Source organism: Rhopalosiphum padi, chromosome 1 (genome assembly GCF_020882245.1).
Source record: "Rhopalosiphum padi isolate XX-2018 chromosome 1, ASM2088224v1, whole genome shotgun sequence".
NCBI classification, from domain to species: Eukaryota; Metazoa; Arthropoda; class Insecta; order Hemiptera; family Aphididae; genus Rhopalosiphum; species Rhopalosiphum padi.
In genome coordinates this window covers 86,234,001-86,259,114 of record NC_083597.1, presented here as the reverse complement: position 1 = coordinate 86,259,114, position 25,114 = coordinate 86,234,001, and the positions used below count along the sequence as shown (strand labels likewise).

The window sequence follows — 25,114 nt, the reverse complement described above, 5'->3', positions numbered from 1 at the left end:
AACATGCTTTAGCACCACCATTAATAAAAAATAAATTCTTTTTTCATTACTTGTGCTATAATTTGTACTAATTTGTACTTAAATATTTCCTAGAGAAAAATAAATTTTCCATTAGAATGACAGGGTAAAATAAATCAAAAACAAAATGAATTACTTAAAATGTTAAACATCAATTTACGTAAAAATCAATTAAAAAAATTAAAACGTTTAAAATGTATCTATTTTATTAAATGTTTGGAGATTTTTACTTTTACTTTGTGTATAATACGAGGTATAATAGTAGTTCAAAATAAGATTTATCAACATGTTTTTTAAATTTGGACGGTGGGATGCCAGTATAACCAAAATATCTATATTATCTATATTCTATAAATACATAAGAAATATAAAATATAAAAAATAATAATAATAAATAATACAACAGTAAAATTACTAAATAAAACTAATTATTCTCTCTGTAAATATTTCAAATTTTAGTATTTAAGATTCCGGCGTTACGCATATAATGAATAATGATATGTCTTATTCTTATTTATATTATACTTATTATATAAGTTTTATGAGTACATCTACGAACATTACAAATATAGACATTATTTTTGCTGTTGTAATAATTTATAAATAAATTGCTATAGATATTTGCAATTTATACCTATAGGTATTATAATACCTAATACCATTAGCATATTTTAAATATAAAATCATTTTTAACATATTTTGATTATTTATAGACATTAAAAATTTTCAATTGTTTCTAGTTTCATATATATAAATGCCAACAATCATTTTTTGCTAAATTAAAAAATTTGAAAATAAAATACATGTTTCCATAAGTTGTTCTTAATGATTTATAGAAATATTTAAAATATAAAAAACATAGGCACAATTTATTTTATAAGCAATTTAAGTTAAAATGTTAACAACATTCGTCAAAATCACAAAAATGTATAAATTGTTTTTTTATTTAAAATTTTTTAAATGCGAAATTCATGTATTTAAGGCTTAAAAATGCAATTCAAACATTCTCAAAGTAATTCATACTAATACCAAAAAATCTAAAAAAGTGTATAAGGATAATTTTTTTTACAGACATTTTGGCCGGAGCTATACACGGCGTATTCCGCGTCGTTTTCCAACGGACTAGCTATACAAGACGTATCAGTCGAGAGTATTCCGCCGAGTATAGTATACAATATAACTATAAAATTATGATATAAACGAGAGGTTTTCCGTCACTAGTATAGCACATCCTAATTTAAAACAATGTAAATTTAGGAGTTTGCGTTTTTATTATTCCGGCGTTCGTCGCCAAAACGCAAGCCGACCAGGCGTATTACGCCTGTCGTGTATAACTACTCCGATATAAGACAATGAATCTTGAATTCGACGGAAAACGCGGCTGAATCGCCGTGTATGGCCCTGCCCTGTCCTAAGTTTAGTTGAAATTGCATAATTAAAATATGAATGAGAATATTTATTTTTGTTATTATTCAAAAACATTATTCATGGAAAATAGAACTTTAACGTATATTATTATATTTTATATGCATAATGTCATTTTCAAAAGATATTTTTTTGATAAAAATGTATTTAATCTACGTTGTTATAAACAGTAAAATTAATAAATTTAATAACAATATCATGAATAAAACATGAAATATTATGATATACATATACTGATATAGGTTAATAGACTGTCACTGCTGAATTGTTTTTCGTTTACAATATAAAATACGAAGTACATAGTTAAATTCCAATTTACACACTCATCGCAAGTAACTCTCTAAACAGGCGATACCTACTATATATATTAAAGCGGTACCCATTTTATAGATAGTTAATGTTTTTTTGAAGTCAAAAAACTTGAAATTGAATATTAGGCTTTTTATATGTTGTATTTACAGCAATTAAAAAATATCGAAAATACAGACAAAAATTGTTTATAAGCTTTGAATTTCTAATTTTAACAACATTTGAGATTCAAACAATTTTTGTGATTTTATACAATTTAAAAAAAGGTTAACTGTAGAAACTTGACATATATTTATTAAGAATAACTTCCATGTATTATTTATAAATATATAGGTACAATGAAATCAAAATAAAATATTTATAAGCGTTTAACAATTTTTGAAAAATAACTTAAATCACAGGGTTCATCCTACACCCTTTTCTTAGTATTTTTAAAATATTAAAAATGTATATGTTCAACTTTGTTTTTTTGATACTTGAAATTCAAATTTTGATGATATTTAAATAAAAGTAAATAACAACTTCACATCTACGCACAATAGAATTATTTGCATAGATTTTTTAAAAATAATTCTAAGCTTATATGCATTCAATTTCAACCAAGTTAAATGTCACAAAAATAGTTTGATTTATTATTTTCAATCTAAAATTTTTCAGGAATAAGGAATAATAACCATCTATATTGTAATATGAAATATTTAATAGAATTTATTTTACATTGTTCTCGTTCTAAGACTATGTAGTAGGCATGCGGTATAATAGGTGTAAGTACTACAATAAGACGTAAATATTAAAAATTAAAATGGATTCAGTGTTCGTCACAATATCGATATTATTTTATTATCACTTAATAATATTTATCTGTCTTCATCCATCAGAAAAGTGTTTTTGTTTTAGTAAAAAACATAAATTGAAATAGGTACACTAAATGAATAATATATATATATATTATGTATAAAAGAAGTTTTTACTGACTAATTAATAATTAACGTACAGTCGAAACAACAAAAACAATTTCTTTGAGATTTTGAGAAATGTTATTATTACTATGCGTCGAAGCATAGATACGTACATTAAGAAAGGATCTTATCATTCATTCATTTACCGGTGAATGACAACATTTACCAAAGTTCTTATTCTCTTAATGAATGTTTTGAATATTATCTTTATGTGCTCGTACACTGGTGTTTTTTGACATTTAAAAATTACATTCGATGAATTTTGACTTCATTTTAAGCACGATGTATACGGACATTACGAACTATTATATTAATATTATTACAATATACTACGACTGATGATTTTAATGACGACGATGTTGTGTAATAATTATATAGACTGGAAACATTCTATATTTGGGATTTTGTGGTCAAGTTAAATAATAATCTATAAATTTGTAATAATAATAAGTTATCGCATACGACATTTAATATTTACGCTTGACACATGAACATCATTACAACCCATTAGTACGTTCCATACAATAAAATGACCGTGGATACTTGAATCCTCAAAATATCTTTGCAGTAGTTATTGAAGTAGATAACAGTTTTTACAAATTAGGAATGAAACGAAACATGGCATTATAAATCGATTGTATATTCGTCATCAATTTACAGTGTGAAAAGAAACATTTTTATCATTTAATAAAGTGCAAATTTAATAGATAATTCGTTTAAGACAGATATCTTTTACCAGATATTATAAAAATAAAAACCTTGGCTTATTTTAAATCGTAAAAAAAATTAGTAATAACAAATGTCATTAATTTACATTTTTACTTTTATAAGAATATCCAATATTTACCAAATACTTGGTGGCACGTTCATAATTATACGAACATACAATTTAAGATAATATATATTTTTAGGTAATTATTTGTCTTGATTAAATTAATTTAAGAAAATGCAATAGGTTCTTATATTGGACGTACTTATTTGTAATTTTAACCTGTAGTTCAAAATTATTTTTAAAATTGTAATATTTTATTTATGTAAGTATTTTAGTATTATAGTATTCAAACCAAAAGATATAAATGTATTTTTATGTTTTACAATAGATCAATTCGCTAGAATATTAATAGTTAAAAATAATAAATCTAGCAGATTATGTCGAACGTATATAATATATCTATGTTTATGGTATACATAAACGAGAAATTAACAAATTGATTACGATTACCTCACTAATGACATCCTTATGCGCTGTTGTTAACATGTTTTTTATAATTATTTTCTATAAAAATAAATCGGTATTTTTAATTGACTAAATGCTTAAACACAGCAAATCAAGTCTACAGTAAAATTAACCGAACGAGTGATATATTTGACATAGACGTACGAAACGCATTCATTATATTATCAGTATGTTCATCAAATACACCGGAAATGTAAATAGTTTACGTATTATTTATAAATTATATTATAATTTAATGTTTTAACGACGTATCGATGAACAAATGGTGTGCGTAGAAAAATTGATTCAACAATAATATTATATGATGATAAAAGGTATAATAATTAATAAATATAAAAGTGTAGACTATCTATTGAACAACGTATTTATTCCAAACACCGATATTATTTCTGTAGGCGCCAAAAAGTATATTGTAACAATAACATTCATTAATCACATACAGGAGGAAATGTAATCAGATAAAATCTAAACAGAATAACCAATATATATTGGTATAGTATAATCACAAATATATTGTTTTATATATCTGTGAGTATAATAAGCCCGCCAAATATTCTCGACTCGCGCGTCATATGTTGTAAGATACTGATAAGGAATAAAGAGTCGGCGATATCGACTATAATATTGCCGACAGCTGTAGATAAAATTTTAATAATATGTAAAATGTAATTATTGTAATACAAATAATAACAAAGAAGCCGTCCGTAACGGACGTGTCTATATTAGATAATGTTCACGTTTATCGTTTATACGTTTTTATTATCATTACGGACTACGGTACAACCATTTCGAGCGCGGCGGCGGCGGCAGCGAGATCGCCGTTGTCGGTGTTTACAATCGATAAACAAACATTTAAATACAATACTCTAAAATGATCGTCAAACACATTGTACGTTACCTGAGCATCACCCGTCGATTGTACGTGCGGAGCGAGTTGTCTAAATTCTTCATCTTCGTTAGGTGTGGCATTAGAAATCGAAACAAAAAAAAACCGTTTAAAATAAAAAATTCAAAAAAAAAAATTACATATATACATATATAATTAGAATTGTAACGATATTGTCTTGGCAGCGGTGCAAACGTTAAGTGATCGAGTTGTCATATAGATCCAAACAAGATATATAATTTTTTTTTAAAGTTAACGTCAATTCGGTGAGCCGTCGATCGAAAAAAAAAACACAAACGAAAACGACACCGCAGCGTATCGGGTCGCCAACGACGAGAAGACGTTCCGTGATCACTGCGATCAGACAACAGTCGGCTGGAGCTCTAGCATAACAGTCTGACCGGGGTGGCGATCTGAAGGGATGTCGTCAAGACGCGGCAACTGCCGTTCGTCGTCGCCGCTATCGAATCCCCACCCAAACACACACACGCTGGCGGCTCACACGGGCGCTCTCTTTCGCTTCACAACAATGAACAAACTACGTACGACGCGTCGACGCACGCCGCACACACACAGGTCGCCGCCGCTCACAGCTGATACGGCATTACGGCTGCGTTCGGTACAGTGAAGTGAATGATAAACGACTATTGTGTTGTTGTTGTCGCTTCGTGTTTTTTCGGTCTCGATCGCTTTGTCCGGCCGACGCTGCGTACAATCGAACTCGATAGTTTGCCTCCCATACGGTAACCACGCCGGCCGTGTACGAGTACAGTACAACGTTTAATATTGATGTACGTTTAGCGGTTTAGCCGCCGCCATTTAATAGTAAAATGTAGTAGGTACTCGTACAGTCATATTATATTATTATTATTATTATTAACGTTGTCTTATCAAATTTTAATACACATACACACGCGGACCTATAATAATAATAATACTTTTACAACGCATCACGTTATATTATAAGTATAATACGAGCGATATAGATTTAACATTCTCGTTTAAACTCAAATCGAACGTTAAACACAAGATTCGTTATCATAAACTGTGTTGCCGTGTTGGTATACAGAGTGTCACAGAGACATGAGTACATGACCAAAATAAAAATAAAAATATATATGCTACTTAAACGTATGACAAAAATTATTAATATTATACGAGTAAATAATTTGAGAAATATACTCATGTCAGAAAATTCTCAAAAATAATATTTTTATAAATAATTACCTTCCAAATTAATTTAATCGAAAAAATATTGATATTTAAAAAAAATATAAACCACTTGACTTAGATAAATCTTTTTACCATCAAAATTGTTCTTATAACCAGATTCACAAATTGGCTATTTTGAATTTATCCAAAAAAATTTTAATCAAATTTTAAATTTTTTATTTTTAATACTAAAAAATATACATATAGCGCTAGCTCTTAATGATAAAAAAAAATTGAAAATATTAATTTGAATAAAAGTTATTCCAAAAGTCAGTTCTATCTATTACACCTTATATAATATTAATATATTTTTAATATTATATATTTAGCATATACTTTTTATGTTTGATAAAATTATTACTATTTACATTTCGTTAATATGTATCAAATTTCCATCTTTTTAACCTTCGAAAGTTCAAACCTCTCATGAAGGCACTTTTATGTTTATTCACTTTGCTCGCGACATACCTTTTAAAATACCAACTCAAGTATCCAGGTCTCAGAATCAGAAACCATAATACATTTAGTTACAATCCGCTATTCATCTTTGGAAATGTGAATGGATATTAATCTAAAGTCTATACTAAAAATACTCTTTAGAACGTTTTTTTTCTATTTGAGTCAATTGTTCAAAAAAATTTAAAACACAAAATTGTATTTACTTACAAAATTGATAAACAGTTTTATTGAACAAACAGATATATTATAATATTAGTTATAACATAAAATTATATGTTTATTAACTTAAGAGCTAAGTGTCTAAGTTATAAGTTAATCAAGAAATTGAAGTTTATTTAGTTATAACTTATAAATAATATAAATAGGCCACAGTCTCACAGATAGATAAGTGTGTTAGCACATAGTCACAACACTCACAACTGCCTAAAATACAATTAAGAATGGACTGATTGGACTGATTACAGAATATCACATAACCTTGATACCGCACTTTGACCCAATCACGAATAAAATATAGTCAATGCAAAAAAAAAATGTTTTAGTATTAGTTATGACAAATTTATAGATAGGTATGTCAGCAAAAATACAAGTTTTGAAACGGTTGCGCATCCCATCCTTCCCAGATATAATATATTATCTATTGTATTTATTTAAAGGTTTATACATAATTCATGTATGTTATTTTACATTTAAACATTATATATAATGTTATATAAGTTTAATATTTATATTTTTGTCCGTAAAATGCCAGTCTGTGAGTTTTTTGGATGTGATAGTGGTAGTAAGAAAAAAAGTTTAATGAAAAATCCACAAATCACAAATCAAAAGATCCAGTTTTAAGGAATTATTGGGAAAAACAAATACGATTTGGCCAAACAACTTTAAATAAGAAACCAATCAATTTGAATTCTGGTAAGAACAAGTAGTTCTTAATCAACATTATAATATAATTAATATATACTTCAATATCTTAAATGAATACCGTAAATATTCAAACATGAAATAATTATATTTAGTTGTTGTTTGTTCTTTGCACTTTACAAATGATAATTATTTGATGTCTCCTGGAAAAAATGGTAGAAAAGTATTAAAACCTAATGCTATTCCTCTAAAGTAAGTTTTAAAAAAAATTTAAATTTAAAACTGTTCTAAATGTTTTTTACATTTTGTATTATAAATTGTATTTTTTAAAGTTCATCTGACAAGACTAATGATTTGTTTCTTGAAAAATATAATACACCTCAAAAACGTCAGTGAAATTGTGATGAACCTTTAATAATAATCTCAGCTGGAAAAATCTCTGTATAACTATTAAATTTTAAAACAATTTATTAACCAATTATTCAACTAAACAAAATATGATTTATAATATAAATATTGTGTATTTTTAGAGAAAAATTGTATTGTCCTGTTGTTATATCTGAACATCAAAAGTAATTTTACACATTACAAAAATGAAGTAAAAACTAAAAATAATACTTACTTTATTTTTATTTTGTTAGATCAATAGATAAATACAGAATTAAGCTTTTCAATGATCTTGAAGTTCAACCTCTAGATCAATGTTTAGAGAGTAAAATAAAAAATAGTTTATTATTTCAAAAGTAATCTACATATTTCTTTTAACTGCCTAATTATTAAGTCTTCTAAAGCATTTTGTGATAAAGTAAGTCTATTGTTTAATTACCTTTAAATATTTAGATTACAAATTCTAATATTTTAAGGTAATTGAAAAATACATATTCGTATTTATTTTACGGTACATATGAAAAAATACTATAATAAAAATCAAATATATCAAAACTTTAAAAAAAATAATAAATAAAACTAATAAATGCCTTTTGTGTTTGCATGGTGTTTTGTAAATTGGTTTAAATTATTTAATTTCATCAGCTTATAAGGACATAATATGAAATATATTTATATAATAACTAGGGCCAACACTTGTATGCATTAGCATATTTTCATTGGTTGGTCAAAAAAATAGCTAGTTTATACTGAAATTTGTTTCATAACCTAAAGATGCAGTACACAAAATTTTATTTTGCATATTATGGCAATTTTGCAATTTTAGGTCATATTTTTGCAGCATATTTAGGATCTTAAAAACTCATTAAACTAATAGAAACTGCGCTAAGTAAAATATGTGAAGTTAGTGGTACAAATGGCACTGATATTAACAAAAAATGTGAAGATGTTTTTAAAAAAATAATGGTTTTCTTACGAAAATTTCTAAAGTATTATCCGCTGATGTATCCATGTTAGAAGATATTCCAGAAGAATATTTGACAAGCAACGATTTGTTGTATTATGAATACGCACCTATTACATCCGTTGATATAGAACGTTCTTTTTCACACTACAAAAATTTGTTAACAGGCAATCGACACCCAATGCTGTTTGAAAACTTCAAAATCATTAATTGTTCAATGCAATAAGATCAAGTAAAAATTTAAATGTTTATCATTTGATTAATGTTTTTGTTTAACTTATTATTTATTAATTATTATTATAATTTTAATTTTTTAATAACTGCATACATATTTTATAAATTTTTAGGACATATAATTGTTGGCCTTAATAATAACATAACATGACATATATTTATAAAATTAACAAAATAATTAATATAATAACATAATAATCTGATAAATCAAGTATAAGAATTATAAAAAATTGAAATGAAATTTGGTACATAGATAGTTTAGACACTAAGAAAGGACATAGGCTACTTTTTAATACTAAAAAGAGTTGTAAAGGGTTGAAAAAAAAGTAATTAGACATATTTTTAGTATCCTAGCAAATATCAAACATTATTAAACAATTAAAAAATACATACCTATATATGTTTGCCGGGTCAGCTATTATTAATTTAATGTAAAAATTAATCTCGGTTTTCACCTGAGGTGACTTTTGCCCGGGCAACGCCTGGTAGGACAGCTAGTATTTTATAAGAATGTATATTATTAATAAAGTAAACATAATAAAAAAAAAATTAGGTTCCTTAAAGAATGACTAAAATATTATAATTTATAGAAAAATAAAAACTACAATTAATATAATCAATGAATTGGTGATTAAATCTTCCTTCTACATATATGCATATATACATAATTATACGAGAACATTTCATTCCAATTTGTAGCTTAATTTACTAAGCATACACTCGTAGGGGCTCAGGCACAGATATACACACGTGTATTGTGTATATATGTTAGCGGTAATGTATTTAATACGTAATTTGATTAAATAACTAGTTATTCTATAAAATTCCTAAATATACTCGTTAATATATAAATTACACTGTTTTACTAGTTAATATATAAAATACCGATTGGGTTTTCGCTAATGTATGAAATTTATATAATAAGGTAGATGACCGGGATTGGATTAAATAACATACAAGATTTGTTACCGTAGTCAAGCGTCAAGGGTTTTTTAAATGCACATGCCAACAAAAGTGCACCATAAAACAGTGCATATGTTTGAAAAATAATTTACTTTGTAATTCTAAATGCCATCCAAAAAGTTCCTGTACTAATAAATAAATTGTGAATTTTTAAAAATATAATAATTTAATAATTATAACTATACGTAATAATAGATTTGTTTTTGTAATTTGTTTAAGATTTTAATAATTATTCTAATAAATTGACGTGAAATAAATTAATATTAATATTTTATATAATAATGTAAGGCATTTGATTTTTTTGTAATTTGTAATTTGATTAAAATGTTTATTCAATAATAGTTTACATTAACTAAAATATCTAGTTAGTATGTAGAATAACTAGTTGAAGTATTTATTTATGGATTCATTCAATACATTAACTGAAAGTAGGTATCCGTAATTCTATAGAATAACTAGTAATTTTATAGAATTACGGAATTTCATACATCAGCGCTAATGTATATAATATATTATTACTATTATCGTTAATTTCCATAAATGACGTGTGAATAGTTATTATAGTTAATAGTTTTTAATGTATTTAACAGTTATTACTACCTATTATTTATTATAAAATTAAATATTAATTTTAAATTCGTTAACCATCAAATACTTTTTTTTTCAGTTTGAATCGACGAGTCGTAGGGATCACTTACGGCTTACGCATTACATCCACGACGCCGCCATCGTTTATTTGAACAAATAATATTGGACAGCAGAGGTTGATGGGACAGTCCCCCATCTAACCCCTTTAACCATCAAATACCTAGTTTAGATTACAATAATTTATCACTTTCACGTGTGTAGAAAAAATTATTAAAATCTGGACAATGTGGTGATTGATCATTTTCATTTTCAATTCTTACAAAATCAATATTATGTGGTTAATCTGAAACACTTTCATTTTCAACAGTAAGCTCTTGAACACTTGTAGCTAATTGTCGTGCGGCAAGTTTTTTCTTCCAATACTCTAAGATAGTGATTTTTTTTTTAGGTGGTTCTTCGCTTCTGTCATTTAAATCCGATACCATAGTATTTAATGAATGTTGTTTTCCTGAATTATTATTATATGCCTGATGTTCACTTTCGTTATTTGAATCCGATACCGTTTTATTTAATGAATGTTGGTCCGAGGAATTATTGCTATATTCCTGATGTTCTCTTTCGTTGTTTGAATCTGATTCCATTTTATTTAATGAATGTTGTTCCGAGGAATTATTGCTATATTCCTGATGTTCTCTTTCGTTGTTTGAATCTGATTCCATTTTATTTAATGAATGTTGTTCCGAGGAATTATTGCTATATTCCTGATGTTCTCTTTCGTTGTTTGAATCCGATTCCATTTTATTTAATGAATGTTGTTCCGAGGAATTATTGCTATGTTCCTGATGTTCACTTTCGTTGTTTAAATCCGATACCATTGTATTTAATGAATGTTGTTCCGAGAAATTATTGTTATACTCAGGATATTCTATGTACCTTAATCTCGGTTTAGGCATCAAACGTTTCTGGTTATATAATAATATTTTAATCAATTTCTTAATATTTGGCACTGTTGACCAATCTATAAGAGTATATGTTTTTCCATTATTATTAAATAAAATATTCTCAACTAAAATTAGGCTATGATAAAAACTATTATTCCACACTTTAGGGAGCCATTCCATTTTTACTTTATTTTTATAAAACAAACACATATTAATAATTTCTGAAAAATCCATTAAGTGATAATAAACCCTTATTATTGGTAAATTAACAGTACAAACAGTTCGACGAAATAAATTATTTAACAATACTAAAAAATGTATGATATTGTTTTTAGACTTATTTAATTTTTTTAAAAGTTTCTTGAATAAAAATTTAATATTATATATTTTATTACTATGCCACCGAAAAAGAGCTTTACGATTTACATTTGCCATGTGATCTAGCAATTCTCCTAATATTAAAACCAATTTCTCGTACGTTTTTGTATTGGAAACGTCACGATTTATATTTATTACAATGTTCTTAAATTTATCAAACTCTGTACATTCTATATAACATTTCCATTCATATTCATCGTTAGATAATACTAATTGATTATGATCTATTTCAAGTATGGAAGACGATTGTGATGAAATATAAACTTCTTCAGTATTTGCAAATAGAGCTGATGTAGTAGGATTATTTTCAGTTCTCAAATCATCGTCAGGTAATATTAATTCGTTATCATCAGTTTCAATGCTGGGTGATGTTTGTGGTGAAATATCATCTTCTTCAGTATTTGTAAATAGAGATGATGTAGTAGAATTATTTTCAGTTCTCCAATCATCGTCAGATAATATTAATTCGTTATCATCAGTTTCAATGCTGGGTGATGTTTGTGGTGAAATATCATCTTCTTCAGTATTTGTAAATAGAGATGATGTAGTAGAATTATTTTCAGTTCTCCAATCATCGTCAGATAATATTAATTCGTTATCATCAGTTTCAATGCTGGGTGATGTTTGTGGTGAAACATCCAATTGCTGATTATTTAATAATAGTAGAGTTGATAAATTAAGGTTATTTTCAGTTCTCACATCATCGTCAGGTAATATTAATTCGTTATCATCAGTTTCAAGTTCGGAGAATGATTCAAATAAAATATAAGACTTCCCCTCATAGTTTACAAATTTTAGAATCGATATAGCAGGATTATTTTCAGTTTTCAAATCATCGACAGGTAATATTAATCCGTTATCATTAATTACAAGTTCGGAGGATGGTATTAATAATAAATAAGATTTATCCTCATAGTTTTCAAATATTAAACTAGATGTAAAAAAATTATTTTCAGTTCTCAAATCATCGCCAGGTAAAATTAATTCGTTATCATAAAATACAAGTTTGAAAGGTGATTGTGATGAAACATCCAATTGTTGAGTATCAGCAGCTAATAGATTTGATGTAGTGGGACTTATTTCTGTTGAATCATCATCAGATAATGTTAAATCGATAACCTCATTTTCAAGTTCGGAGGATTGCGGTGATGAAATATTAAATCGTTCATTATTTGCCCCCAGTAGATTTGATTTGTTAGTGTTGGTTTCATTTCTTGAATCGCTATAATTGGGTAATTTTGTCAGTGAATTATTATTTTCAGCTAATATTGAATCAACATTTTTGTTATTTGGAACTGCTTTCACGTTTTGAGTTTTCTTTTGATGTTCCATCTTATGAGATGTAGTAGCCAAAGAAGCTTCAAATTTCTCCTGAACACGACAATTATCAACTTTATTACCTGAAACATATGAATATTTCATTATTTAAGCCATTTATTGATCTGTTGTTATTGTTTTAGAAGTATTTTAAAAATAAATAGGTAAGTATACTATAAAAGTAATTAAAAATGTAATCAATAGTTTTATAACCGTAACAGTATTAAGATAGTTACTTCTCCACCTTTTTCATCCTTCCACCAATGGTGCGGCGGAAAAGGCTGTTAAATCTTTCAAATCTTGTCTGCTTAAACTAATGAAGTATAATAAGGGTAGTAATAATTCAGTGAGTGCCATGATTATTCGATATTTGTTCACTCATAGAAATACAGCACATTGGATTACAGGAGAATGTCCCTCTAGTCTCTACTATTTTATTTAGCAGAAAAGTTAGAATCAGATTAGATTTGTTGACTGATTTTGAAGAAAGGAGTAAAGAATTAGAAAAGTATTATAAATGTAAAAGTGAAGTAGAGTTTGAAGTGGGAGAAATTTGTTATACCAGAAATTATAGAAATCCTAACAAAAGAGCATGTAAAAAAGTGTTATTGAAGAGGTGATGGGTAAAAGGATTTATCTAGTAAGAATCTTTGAGAAAATTATAATTTGTAAAAGATATTTGGATCAATTAATTAAGGCTGAAAAATTGTATAGGGACCCAGAACAGCAATTAGAGATAAGTGAGAGTGATAGAGTCATACCACAACAAGGTAAAGAAGATATACATGCATCTGAAAACAGTAAAATAAACAATGAAACTTATGAAGCTTTTGAAGATGAAGTTAATCTAACATTTGAGAATGATAAGATAGGGACTAAATTAGAGGAAAATCTTGAGGGCAGTGTCAGTAGGAAAAGACCAGTAGGACTTCAACAAGTAGTAAAAAAAACTTATCAGATTAGATTTATAAGATTGTTAAAATTTATTAATTAATTTTGGTTTATAATAAATTTGTAATTTGTAATAATAAATATTTAAAATGTGTAATTAGTAACTGAAGGGAAGTAATGTAACATTTGGTATAACTACTGTATTATTTAATAACTATATTACTGTTATTAAGGTTAATTGTATTTGTACTAAATCATGTTTTAAAATTTAATAAAGTCTTCACTATGTAATGTTAAACCATGTGTTTATATCTCGTATACACTTTATTACACTATGCATATTTTTTAATTATTTTGATTTATAGAAGTTTTCAAATTTAACTTAAAATAAAATAGGTTCAACACTATTTTTTTTCTCTAATTGAATAATTATTTAAAGTAAACAATTTAGACATCCTAGTTAATATGATTCAGACAAATCTGATAAAAAAAATATTACTCTAGTAATAATTGAGAAATTTAAAATAGCCATGTGACATCATTAGGGTGAATCCTGGATACGTTTATGCATTGTTCAACTTTACATATAACATTTGTGCGCTTAACACAATGATTTAGCTTTTTTAAAACATCATAATATGTTTTTTTTTATTTTGTTTGTATGTGTATTTTTTTTTTTTATTATTAATAATAAAGGCTTTGACATCTATGGTCATTAGCCTATACAGTGTTAAATTAACTTAGAATTATAGATATGGTAGATACGATTACAATATAAATGATACAATATACAATATTACAAGATCATAAAATAAATAATGTTTTACATTTTAAAAGTATATAAACATAAGTATTTACATTTGGGATATTATAATAGGTTTATAAGATTAATAGATCTGTAAAAATTAAAAATGGCGTCAACATTGGCTTCCTCTAATGCTTCCTCCATATTAGTGGGGTGACTTAAAATTTTTCGTTCTTCATTAAACATAGGGCAGTGAAGTGTGATGTGCTCGATTGACAAAATTTAATTGCATTGATGGCAGATTGGCTGTTCTTCTTGTGGGTTGAATAAAAAAGAATGGGTGAGCCGTGTGTGGCCGATTTGAGGTGAGGTGTCCACAAGAATTTGCTATCAAATATCATTCCAAGTATACAGATGTTGTCTGTATATATTGTTGGGATATTATTGATGTAGATGTGATGTAAAAGGTTATTTTTCTGTTTATTAAATATTATGCATTGGGTTTTAGATGGTGAGAATTTAAAGCCGGATTTCGAGGACCATCGTGTTAGTGAGTTTATGGAGTTTTGTAAATGAGCTACGGTGGTCCGGGAATCGGTTCCGCTACAGTAAATATTGCAATCATCTGCGAATAAAGTATACTTCACGGGTTTTTGTATGTCGCTAAAGATATCATTGATGGCAACTAGGAATAGTGTTACACTAATTACCGATCCTTGTGGAAGTCCATTTTCTATTGCTGTATGTTCGGAGAGGACGTTATTGACTTTGACTTGAATTGTTCGGTCAGCGAGGAAGTTATGTAAGAATTTTAACATGTTATTGTCTATGGACCAGCTGGACAGAATATCAATTACTCTATTTTTCCAGACCATATCATAAGCTTTTTCCAGGTCGAGGGCGACAAGGATGGTGTGTTGTTTTTTCTTAATTGATTCGCTTATATTGGTATGAAGGGTAGCGAGAACATCTTGTGTTGAGTGGTGACGACGAAAACCGTATTGTTGTTTGATGAATTTATGTGACGTTTCAAGATACCAGACAAGGCGCCTATTTACAATTTTTTCCAGTAGTTTACAAAGAGTGCAAGTGAGAGAAATTGGACGGTAGCTGTTGATTTCAAATTTGTTTTTATTTGCCTTTAGGATAGGTATAACTATTGCTTGGTGCCATTTAATAGGAAGTATTCCGTGAACCCAAATTAGGTTGTAGATTGTAAGTATTTTATTGAGTGCGAATTTTGAAAGGTTTTTAATAAAAATATATGGGATATCATCAGGCCCGGGGCTTTTGCTGGAACAGTTGCCTAATTCAGAGTGTAGCTCTTCAATTGTAAGCGGGAGATTGCACTCATTATTATTATTGCGTATGTATGAATTTATGTTGAAAGATTCGTCTTTGGCTCTTTTGTATATGGCGAAATCATTATCGAAATTTAAATTGCTACTATTGGCTTGGAAATAATTAGCAAAAGATTGAGAAAAATTGCATTAGGTATATGATAAAGTTTTATAGTTAAAAACTAATCAATGGGAAAATTGTTATAATAGGTAGATAATTTGTAATAATTATACCCAGATCATATTTAGTAAAAAAATATAAATAGTAAGATCTTTAGAATAACTACTATACAAGATACAACTAAACACTTAAATTAGATAATTCTAATCAAAATTCAAAATGTTTCACGAATAATGACAAAATAAAAATTGATGATAAAGTTATTAAAATTAAACAGGATCAAAAGAGAACAAGAAGTAGTAGAATTGTAAAAATACTAAATAAATTATTAAAGCACAAGTGTAATTTTTTTTTAGTTTTTATTATATTATAAAATAAAAAGTGATACTAATTATGTTATTATGTATGTAATCCTAAGAACTTTTTAATTTTTACAATTGTAATAAATTGTTAAGATTTTAAAAAAGGGATAATTTTATTCAATTCTAAATTTTTTATTATAACATATAAGTACCAGTAGTACCTATATTTATTTGACTTTTTAAAGGACCACCAACTCATTAAATATTCTTTGGCTTAAATTATAGTACATACTATGACGAAAAAAAATGATACCACTAAAATTTGTTTGTGATAATCCGTTGTCTAGTTACGATGATTTTTAATATTGTGCGTGGCGTCACAGATTCGTTTGCCGCGCTGGCGGCCAGGGCCATATTATTATTAACCATTAGGCTCTGTAGGCACTGTGCCTAGGGCCTACAATAAACGGAAGGCCTACGGAAATATGTCTAAATCTAAAAAAACATTGTAAAAACATAAGATCTTTCGCTTCATTCAAAATCTAAAATCAACCTATTAATGTAAAATGTATAATAAAATTGTTTACATGAGCGTTATATTTTTGGACGACGTGCTTGCATATTATCATGCGAATATGCGATAAAGAAATTATTATTATTGTAAATACTCTAATTTAATAATTTAAATAATTGTAATAAATTATAAATATATATATAATTAGTTATTACGTGTAAATAAAATTTAAACAAAGTTTAAAAAATATTCAAAAAATAGTACCTATTCCTAAGTGCCTATGTTATGATTTTATGAAATTCAATTTTCCACAGTCTAGACTCCGGGGCCTACGGATGGTTTAAGAAGATATCAGCGTAGTATTTTTTATCTCTCTCTAATCCACGCACAACATAGAACATTTTACGTTCACAATAATGACTATAACCATATAAATTTTTTTAAATTAGAATGAAATGATCTTTTATAAAATGTAAAGTTAAAAAGATTATCTAAGTCATATCATAAGCGTTTTATTATATTTTAATTTTAAAGGGAGTTATGAATATTTTAAAATTGTAAATTATTTATATATCTTAAAAAACTTATAACTCGCTTTAAAATTAAAATATAATAAAACGCTTATAAGATTCCCTAGATGACTTAACTTTAAATTTTATAAGAGGTAATTTCACTCTAATTTAAAAAATTAATACGGTTATTGGTTATACGTTATACTGGTTATAGTCATTATTGTGTACGTAAAATTTGCTATGTTGCGAGTGGGTCAGAGAGAAAAAACCAATAATGCGCTGACAATCTGACATCCTCTTAATCCGGCCCTGGTGACGGCTATATATAATACATAGTAATATTTATCCATTTTTGGTTTAACGTAAAACAATTGCTAATGAACTTATTTTTTTTCGAATGAACTAATCAAATGTATTTGTCATTTGAGTACCTCACAATTTTCTATTTGTATAATTATATCACATTTAGGTTTAATATTAATGAAATAATAACAATTATATACCTAATATAATATTATAAATTATACGCAGAACCGCGATTAGATTTTAAGTTAGAATAGTTAGGTAATAATATTATGCAAGCCCTCCCACACTTCTAATATTAGCTACGAGTTATAAGTTATAACTTAAATAGGCAATTTAGGCGTCAAAAATCTATAGGTACACGCAAGTCCTGATAAAGGGGGGGGGGGTATGACACCGGGCCCACAACGGATATCAAACAACAGCCAGCCCCTGGCGAATAGGAATCTAGGAAAAAACGACATTATAAATAAATATGCATTTAAATAAAGCTATAGGTATAATAAATATAACACGACAAAAAATGTTTAATGCAGTTAACTTTAAAATTTCAAATAAGTATTAATTAAGTATAAATATATTATAAAAAGTCAATTATTGTTAAATTAAATAAATAAATAATAATATATGACACGACAAAAAATAAAACAAATACAAATTATAGATATCGAATAGTATATGCTATTGCTATTAAAAAATTTGGTATATCTCTTTCCCCACTTAAATATTCTTCACACAATGTTTTAAAGTCTATTTTATAATTCGGCATATGTTTTTTTTTATTTTTGTTTCGTAATATAATATATACCCATTGGATTTTGCGCTAATTTTGTTTCGTCGTTTGCCACTTCCAATCGGATTTTTGTTATTAATACCCATATAGAGGGATGACAATGGCCCACTAAATTTTTAACGATAAAATTTGGTTTATCGCAACCCAATATGTATCATATATAATATATCATTGTGTAGGTATACAAATATAACTTTAGGCTAATGACCTGTGATGTTGAAGCCTTACTTCTAATATAAATATATATAACTTACATATTAAAAAAATTAATATAAATGTAAAGTTTATTTCAACAAGCGTGCTTTCGAATTTCTATGTATTTTAAAAATAATTTTATTTATGACAATTATTTTAATAACTTTTTACCAAAATTAACGTTTTGTCGTTTTTTACCGATTACCGGCGAATAGTAATGTTTTATTTTGGCCACACCTGGTATACAAGATAAAATACAAAGATTTGCAATAATATAAACTTATATAGTTATTATTATAATACGTTAACGTTCCTATAGGCTATACCATGGATAAATATAATACTATATCGGTAATGGATAATATGTTATTATTATTATTATTAGGCTATCGCAATATCGACAATATCGTCTATTTTTTGTCTGAAATATTTTTATTTGTGGGTCACCAATATTTTGATTATGGTTATGGCCTTATGGGCCCCTAAAATTGTTTGGCCTCCGGGTCCAAAATTATCTTAATCCTGGCTTGATGTTACGATCGTCAAAACAATATAACATTCGTTTACTGAAGTGAATGTATGGTAAATTAGTAATATAATTTATTTAAGTGTTATTTTTTTCTAAAAGATTAAACCAAAATGTGATATAATTATACGAATGGAAAGATTATGATTTACTCTTAAATAAATTTGATTAGTCCATTCGAAAAAATAAATTCGTTAGCAGTTATTAGTATTATTACTTATTTCAACCAAAAATGGATAAATATTGTCGTGTAGGTATTATATATTTATATAAGGTCGCCGGCGCAGCGAACGAATTCGTGACGTCACGCGCAATGTTAAAAATCACCGTAACTATAGTGAACGAACGAGTGCGTTTCACGAAATAAGAGACTCGATTCTAGCGCGACCGGTGGACAAAAATCCTTAGGGCTACTCAACATGTGTACTACAATGCAGGTATTCAATTTTCGCGCGCTTTGTAGTACACATGTTGAGTAGCCCTAAGGATTTTTGTCCACCAGTCGCGCTAGAATCGAGTCTCTTATTTTGTGAAACGCACTATAATCACCAACGAATTTTAGTTTTATCATTATCTTAGTTAGACTCTATTCTATTTATTATGGTAATAAAATAGTTATTGATTTTTTAAGTTGGACGAACCTTAATTTTTTTAATGGGAGGGGGGGGGGTGATGTGATAAAATGATAATACAATGTTTGTAAGAAAGTTTGTTTTAATTTCAAGATAATGATATACATATACTAAGTATTTTATTTTGCACTTAGAAACATACAGTAATCGTGAACACACGTAATTTTAATTTATTTCTGTTTTTAATAAAGTTTACTTAAAATATATGAAATCACTTATAGCTATTTCTTACATCTACTTTTAAATTCTGCAATGATTGAAAAGACTCGAAATTACCGGGGATGATTTATATGTCTCTAAATCAATTACTTAGTGTCTTATGAATTAGTAATATTACCTCTCCGATCCTTGTAAAGCGACTTCCCTATTGAAACCGTGGTTAGTGTTTGAGGTGTAAGATTAGGTGAAAATTATTATTGGAAACGTTTAAAACCAACTGCGTCTTTATAGTCTTTTACACTCGTCTTTGACCGTTTGTGCAAAAAGACAATAATAACGTGTCTGAGAGCATGACTAAAAATTGAACTCGTTATATCTAATGTTGTGTGTGTAAAATCTTATCGATATATTTTGTCCTATTCAATATTTGTAACTTATTCTTATCTTTAAATTGGCTAACAATTATTATAATTATTTTATTATACATTCAATTTAAAAAAGATATGATTGCTTAGGCACACATCATTACAATTCTAATACATTTACTTAACAACAAAGACACATTAACAAATAAAACAATTAATGAATAAATCGTTTAAAACGGTTGTTTTTATCAAAACGTTTTTTAAAATATGAAAGAGTTTTAGGATACGGTTATTTTAGTTTGAAATACAGGGTAGTTATTTATAAAAACAGAGGGAATTTGGAAAACATATCGTGGGAAATAGGCTAAACAAGACCGACACCTACCGTTGTGGATTGGAGGTTTGGAAATTATTTTTTAGTTGCCGCTAGATGTCTCTTGGTATACTATAATCCTGTGGTGAGTAGAAACCATGGTCCAGGCTAATTAATGGATTGATTAGTCATAGTGAGCAAGGTAATGAAAATGGTAAAATATGTTTCTTTTACTTCTATCAAATCGTTCGTATAGACTTTATAAAGGGAACTACATTGCTATTAGTGCGCATGATGGTTTAATTTCTAAATAAAAATGTTATACAATTTATTTTAAGAAAAAATCCTTAGAAAACATTAATATACGAATATTTCGCATCAAGAGTCTTTAAACTATAAAGTTTCTTACATATAATTTGTTTAAGTTACTTTTTAAATGTTTCTTCTGCGTTGGTTAGGTAGATAGAGATAATTATAATTTACAATAAAAAATAAAGTATTATAATATTTATGGAGTATCACATAAATATTAATTTTGGTAAGATAAATATTACGCGTTATCGTAAATATTTGTTCATGATTTTAGTGAAATTAAAAATATTAAAATACCACGTAATATACGATGAATGGCATACATATTCAGATTTTTCATAAAATAAAATTTATTCTAGTAAAACTTAAATGGAGAGAATTTTAAATTGTATAGTGTTATATTTAATAAGCCATTTTTAAATGTTTTATTCCCGAATGAACTTTACTTAAATAAGAGTACTATGACATAACTACACACCACATAAGCGTGAGTAAATGATGAAGATAAAAACAATTTAGTATTAAATATTAATAATTTATTTAGTTAGGTTAGGCTATTTTTATGAATATGCTTAATTATATTATTAATTTATTAGTTTAAATAATCATTTTATGTAAATAAGTACATCGAATAATCAAAAACTTGAAAACCAATTATATACGCAAAGTGTCCAATGATTCGTGAGGATTTATCCAGTGCGATATCTCCAGATTTCCTGATATCATAATTCTGGTTTTTTAATAAGATTTACAGGGACAAGAACGTCAAGAACTACAAATATTTCATGTTTTAATTTATTTTAATGTTTTGGTAAAAAGTTAAAAAAATATATGACCAGAATTATAATATCTCCAGTATTTCAGGAGCTATCGAAATGGGTAAATAGTAAATACTCACTGGACATCCTGTATCAACATTTATATATATTATATAGACAAATAATTATAATGGAATAATATTTCTAATGACTAATAATTGTTAATAGATCTATTACCACATTTGGGTTTATTCGAATTTTCTTCTTCTGACGAATTTGAACAATTGAGAGCTAATTTGCGAAAAATTAGACAGGAAACTGTAAGATCGTACTTAAGAATGTCCCACAAAAAAATAAATCTCTGTTCTTCCACCATAATAGACAAGATAAGCACGTAAGCCATATCTGCAGAATCGTGATTGATCAAATATACAAAGTATTACCTTTTATTTTTCTGATTATTTGTTCAATAAATTAAAAATATTATTATTATTCAAGTGAGTAATACTGGGATTTTGTATAGAAATTAAAAAGTGTAAAAAGTTTTTACAGTAAGCGTATTGATAGACTAAAATTAAAATTAAAAAAATATTTTCACAGAGTGCTAGTCAACTAAAGAAATCAACTTTTACATAGATCACGAGTAGTATTTTTATATGTCTTATACCAGATCAGTTCTAAATATTGAGTATAATATTTAATTTAATATGATTACCTAACGTTAAAATATAATATAGATATACGAACTGGAAAAGACTAATATTTTGTAATTTTTGTTAGCATCTTGATAGAGTAGAACAAAAATATATATTGTATCTACAATCATATATTTAATATTATATATATATATCAGGGGTCACCAACTATAACGGACCATGGTTCGGATGCGGACCGCGAACACTTTTTTATGGACCCTTATTCGCGGAGGAGATTTTAAAATTGTATAATATAAATAAATAAAAACTATAAGTTTATACCTATTATGTTACCAATTATAATTCCGTACATAAATAAATAAATATAAATACTAATTAAAAAAAAAAATCTACCAATTTATTAACGTGTTAAAAATCATTAAAACTGTTAGTGACCGCAATCGCCAGTTTGATTAGTTTTAATACGGACTTCCATAAAAGGATGACGGTTCTAAGTCACTTTGTACGGTCCAGCATCAAAAATGCGAAACGCGGACACTTTGTATTATTATATACATATGTATATATTATATATAATTTTATTAAAATTGTTATTAAGTTTAAATATTATTTGGTAAATCTAAGTATCTTATACATTCTCTGAGTTTTTGGACAGTTTTGCGGGAATACAATTGGACGAATATGTCAATAGGCTAAATAAGAAGCAAAAATCTAATTCTGGTGAAAATAATAAGCTATTAACTTTATGTAACCAGTACCAAAACAAAGAAATAATTTTGAATTTTTAAATTCCATATATTATATATGTTGGTTTTAACATTATTTCTCGTTTTTGACATATGTTTATTTGTTTATATTGTACACGTTTTTAATTGATTTAAACTGATTATTTTGACTAATAGTACTAATACTATATTTTATACCGTTTATAACGTTTTTAATAAATTTACTTTTTTTATTTAATTTTTACATTTTAATAATTTAAATTATATACACATAACACTTAAGTATATTACTATATACATTAATATGTACTTTATGCATATTATAATACAAAGTGTCCGCGTTATGAAATTTAAACAATGGACCGTACAAAGTGACCGCTTACCAAGGGCGACTTTAAATTATTTTCATATTATTATTCATGGTATAAAATTCGTTATACAAATATAAAATTTTGTAAAAATGTAGATAAAATGTTTCAATGTTGAATTTAATTTGAGTATTCAGTACAAAAAATATAAGTAAAATGTATTTATGTAAAATTTTAATTGTAAAAATATAAGTTAAATTGTAGTGTAATGATGTAAATATGTAATGATGTTATAATATAAATCTATTTTTTTAAGTCATATGTTTGACGTGTTCACCGATATTTCCTTGTAAGTTTCAAAATAATCGGGCCGAGTTTACAACCGACCTTTTTTTGTTATCCTAAATTTCCTGTCCGAGTTTACAACAAAAAAGGTCACCGCGGGTCCAGTTTACGTTTGCCTCCATAGAAATTAGTTGATGACCCTTGTTGTGTAAACTCAAAGGTGAAAAGAATAAAATTTACGTTAAATCAATAATATATTAACATTTAAATTTATTTTCAAAGGTATAGTCTGGTATATGTATGCGCTACTGGATACATATTTTTCTTAATTCTAACATTCTATAAAATATATATATATATGTATTAAGTTTATTATTATTTATTTATGAAATATTTAAAAAATAATTACTAAATCATGTTTAATTTATTGAGACCACAACAAATTACGTTAAAAGTATATCGAAAATTTAGTATTATAAATATTAATACTCAGATTATTCAGTTAAAATAATAAACACGTTAACAATTAAGTACCTACTGTGCAATTAAAAATGTGATTAAATTTTAAATCCTTAACATTTATATTAAAATAATATTTTTTAATAAATATGATATTATTTACTTACTTGCTGGTAGATGTAAACAAATTTGAATGTGTTCAAAATGGTACAGCAATAGAATATATATTCGCTGGTCGATTGTACGCAGCAACGCAACAACAAACTGAACACGTTCTGGCGCTGCTTGAATACTAAAGGTCTAGAGAGGAGTCGGGCGGAAGGTACCTGTTTTGAATCGTAACGGCGCGGCGGTCTAATGGTCTCGTAGCGCTGCCGCATAGTCACTTAAATAAAAATCTTTCCACCCCCCCCAAAACACCCGTCATTTAATTTACGAGGAATGTGTCAAATAAATACAACCCAATGGCCAATGCTACAATCATTGTAAAATGAAATAAAAAGAGCTCTATACCTGCTACAGACTTCCATAAGGCGAAACACACCATCATAATACATTTTAAATTTATTATATATATATATAAAAATGTGTTTAAATTAAATATGTACAATGTAAATATATTTATATTTTATTGTAAAAAAAGTGCTAATAGATTTTATTTCATCTGTATAATTTGTACGATTTATATTTTAAAAACATTATACTTATCAATGCGTTAAAAATGAAATTAAGATGGAGAATTACCTTATATGTAAGGTAAGT

At 26.9% G+C, this 25,114-nt stretch overlaps 2 protein-coding genes across 2 annotated transcripts in view; both read right to left on the bottom strand.

Annotated features, from left to right (window-relative positions):
• The window catches only part of LOC132921282 (uncharacterized), a 42,040-nt gene extending 36,589 nt beyond the window's left edge, over window positions 1–5,451 (bottom strand). The window contains exon 1 of the mRNA XM_060984220.1: window positions 4,847–5,451. Coding sequence (XP_060840203.1) covers window positions 4,847–4,917 — 71 coding nt within the window. The 5' untranslated portion in view covers window positions 4,918–5,451. The remainder of the gene's footprint in view (window positions 1–4,846) is intronic.
• Window positions 5,452–10,840: 5,389 nt separating this feature from the next.
• LOC132927078 (myb-like protein F) lies at window positions 10,841–24,616 on the bottom strand. The gene is made up of 3 exons (XM_060991532.1): window positions 24,520–24,616; window positions 11,839–13,221; window positions 10,841–11,520 (listed from the first exon to the last, which is right to left on the bottom strand). The coding sequence occupies exons 2-3, from the start codon at window positions 13,151–13,153 to the stop codon at window positions 10,841–10,843; spliced, it is 1,995 nt and encodes a 664-aa protein (XP_060847515.1). The 5' UTR covers window positions 13,154–13,221; window positions 24,520–24,616.
• Between the last annotated feature and the right edge of the window lie 498 nt (window positions 24,617–25,114).

Coding starts and splice junctions, on each gene's coding strand:
- LOC132927078 (XM_060991532.1), bottom strand. CDS start 13,153: ATGGAACATCAAAAGAAAACTCAAAACGTGAAAGCAGTTCCAAATAAC. Junction 11,521..11,838: donor AGCTCTTTTTCGGTGGCATA/GTAATAAAATAT, acceptor ATACTCTTATAG/ATTGGTCAACAGTGCCAAAT.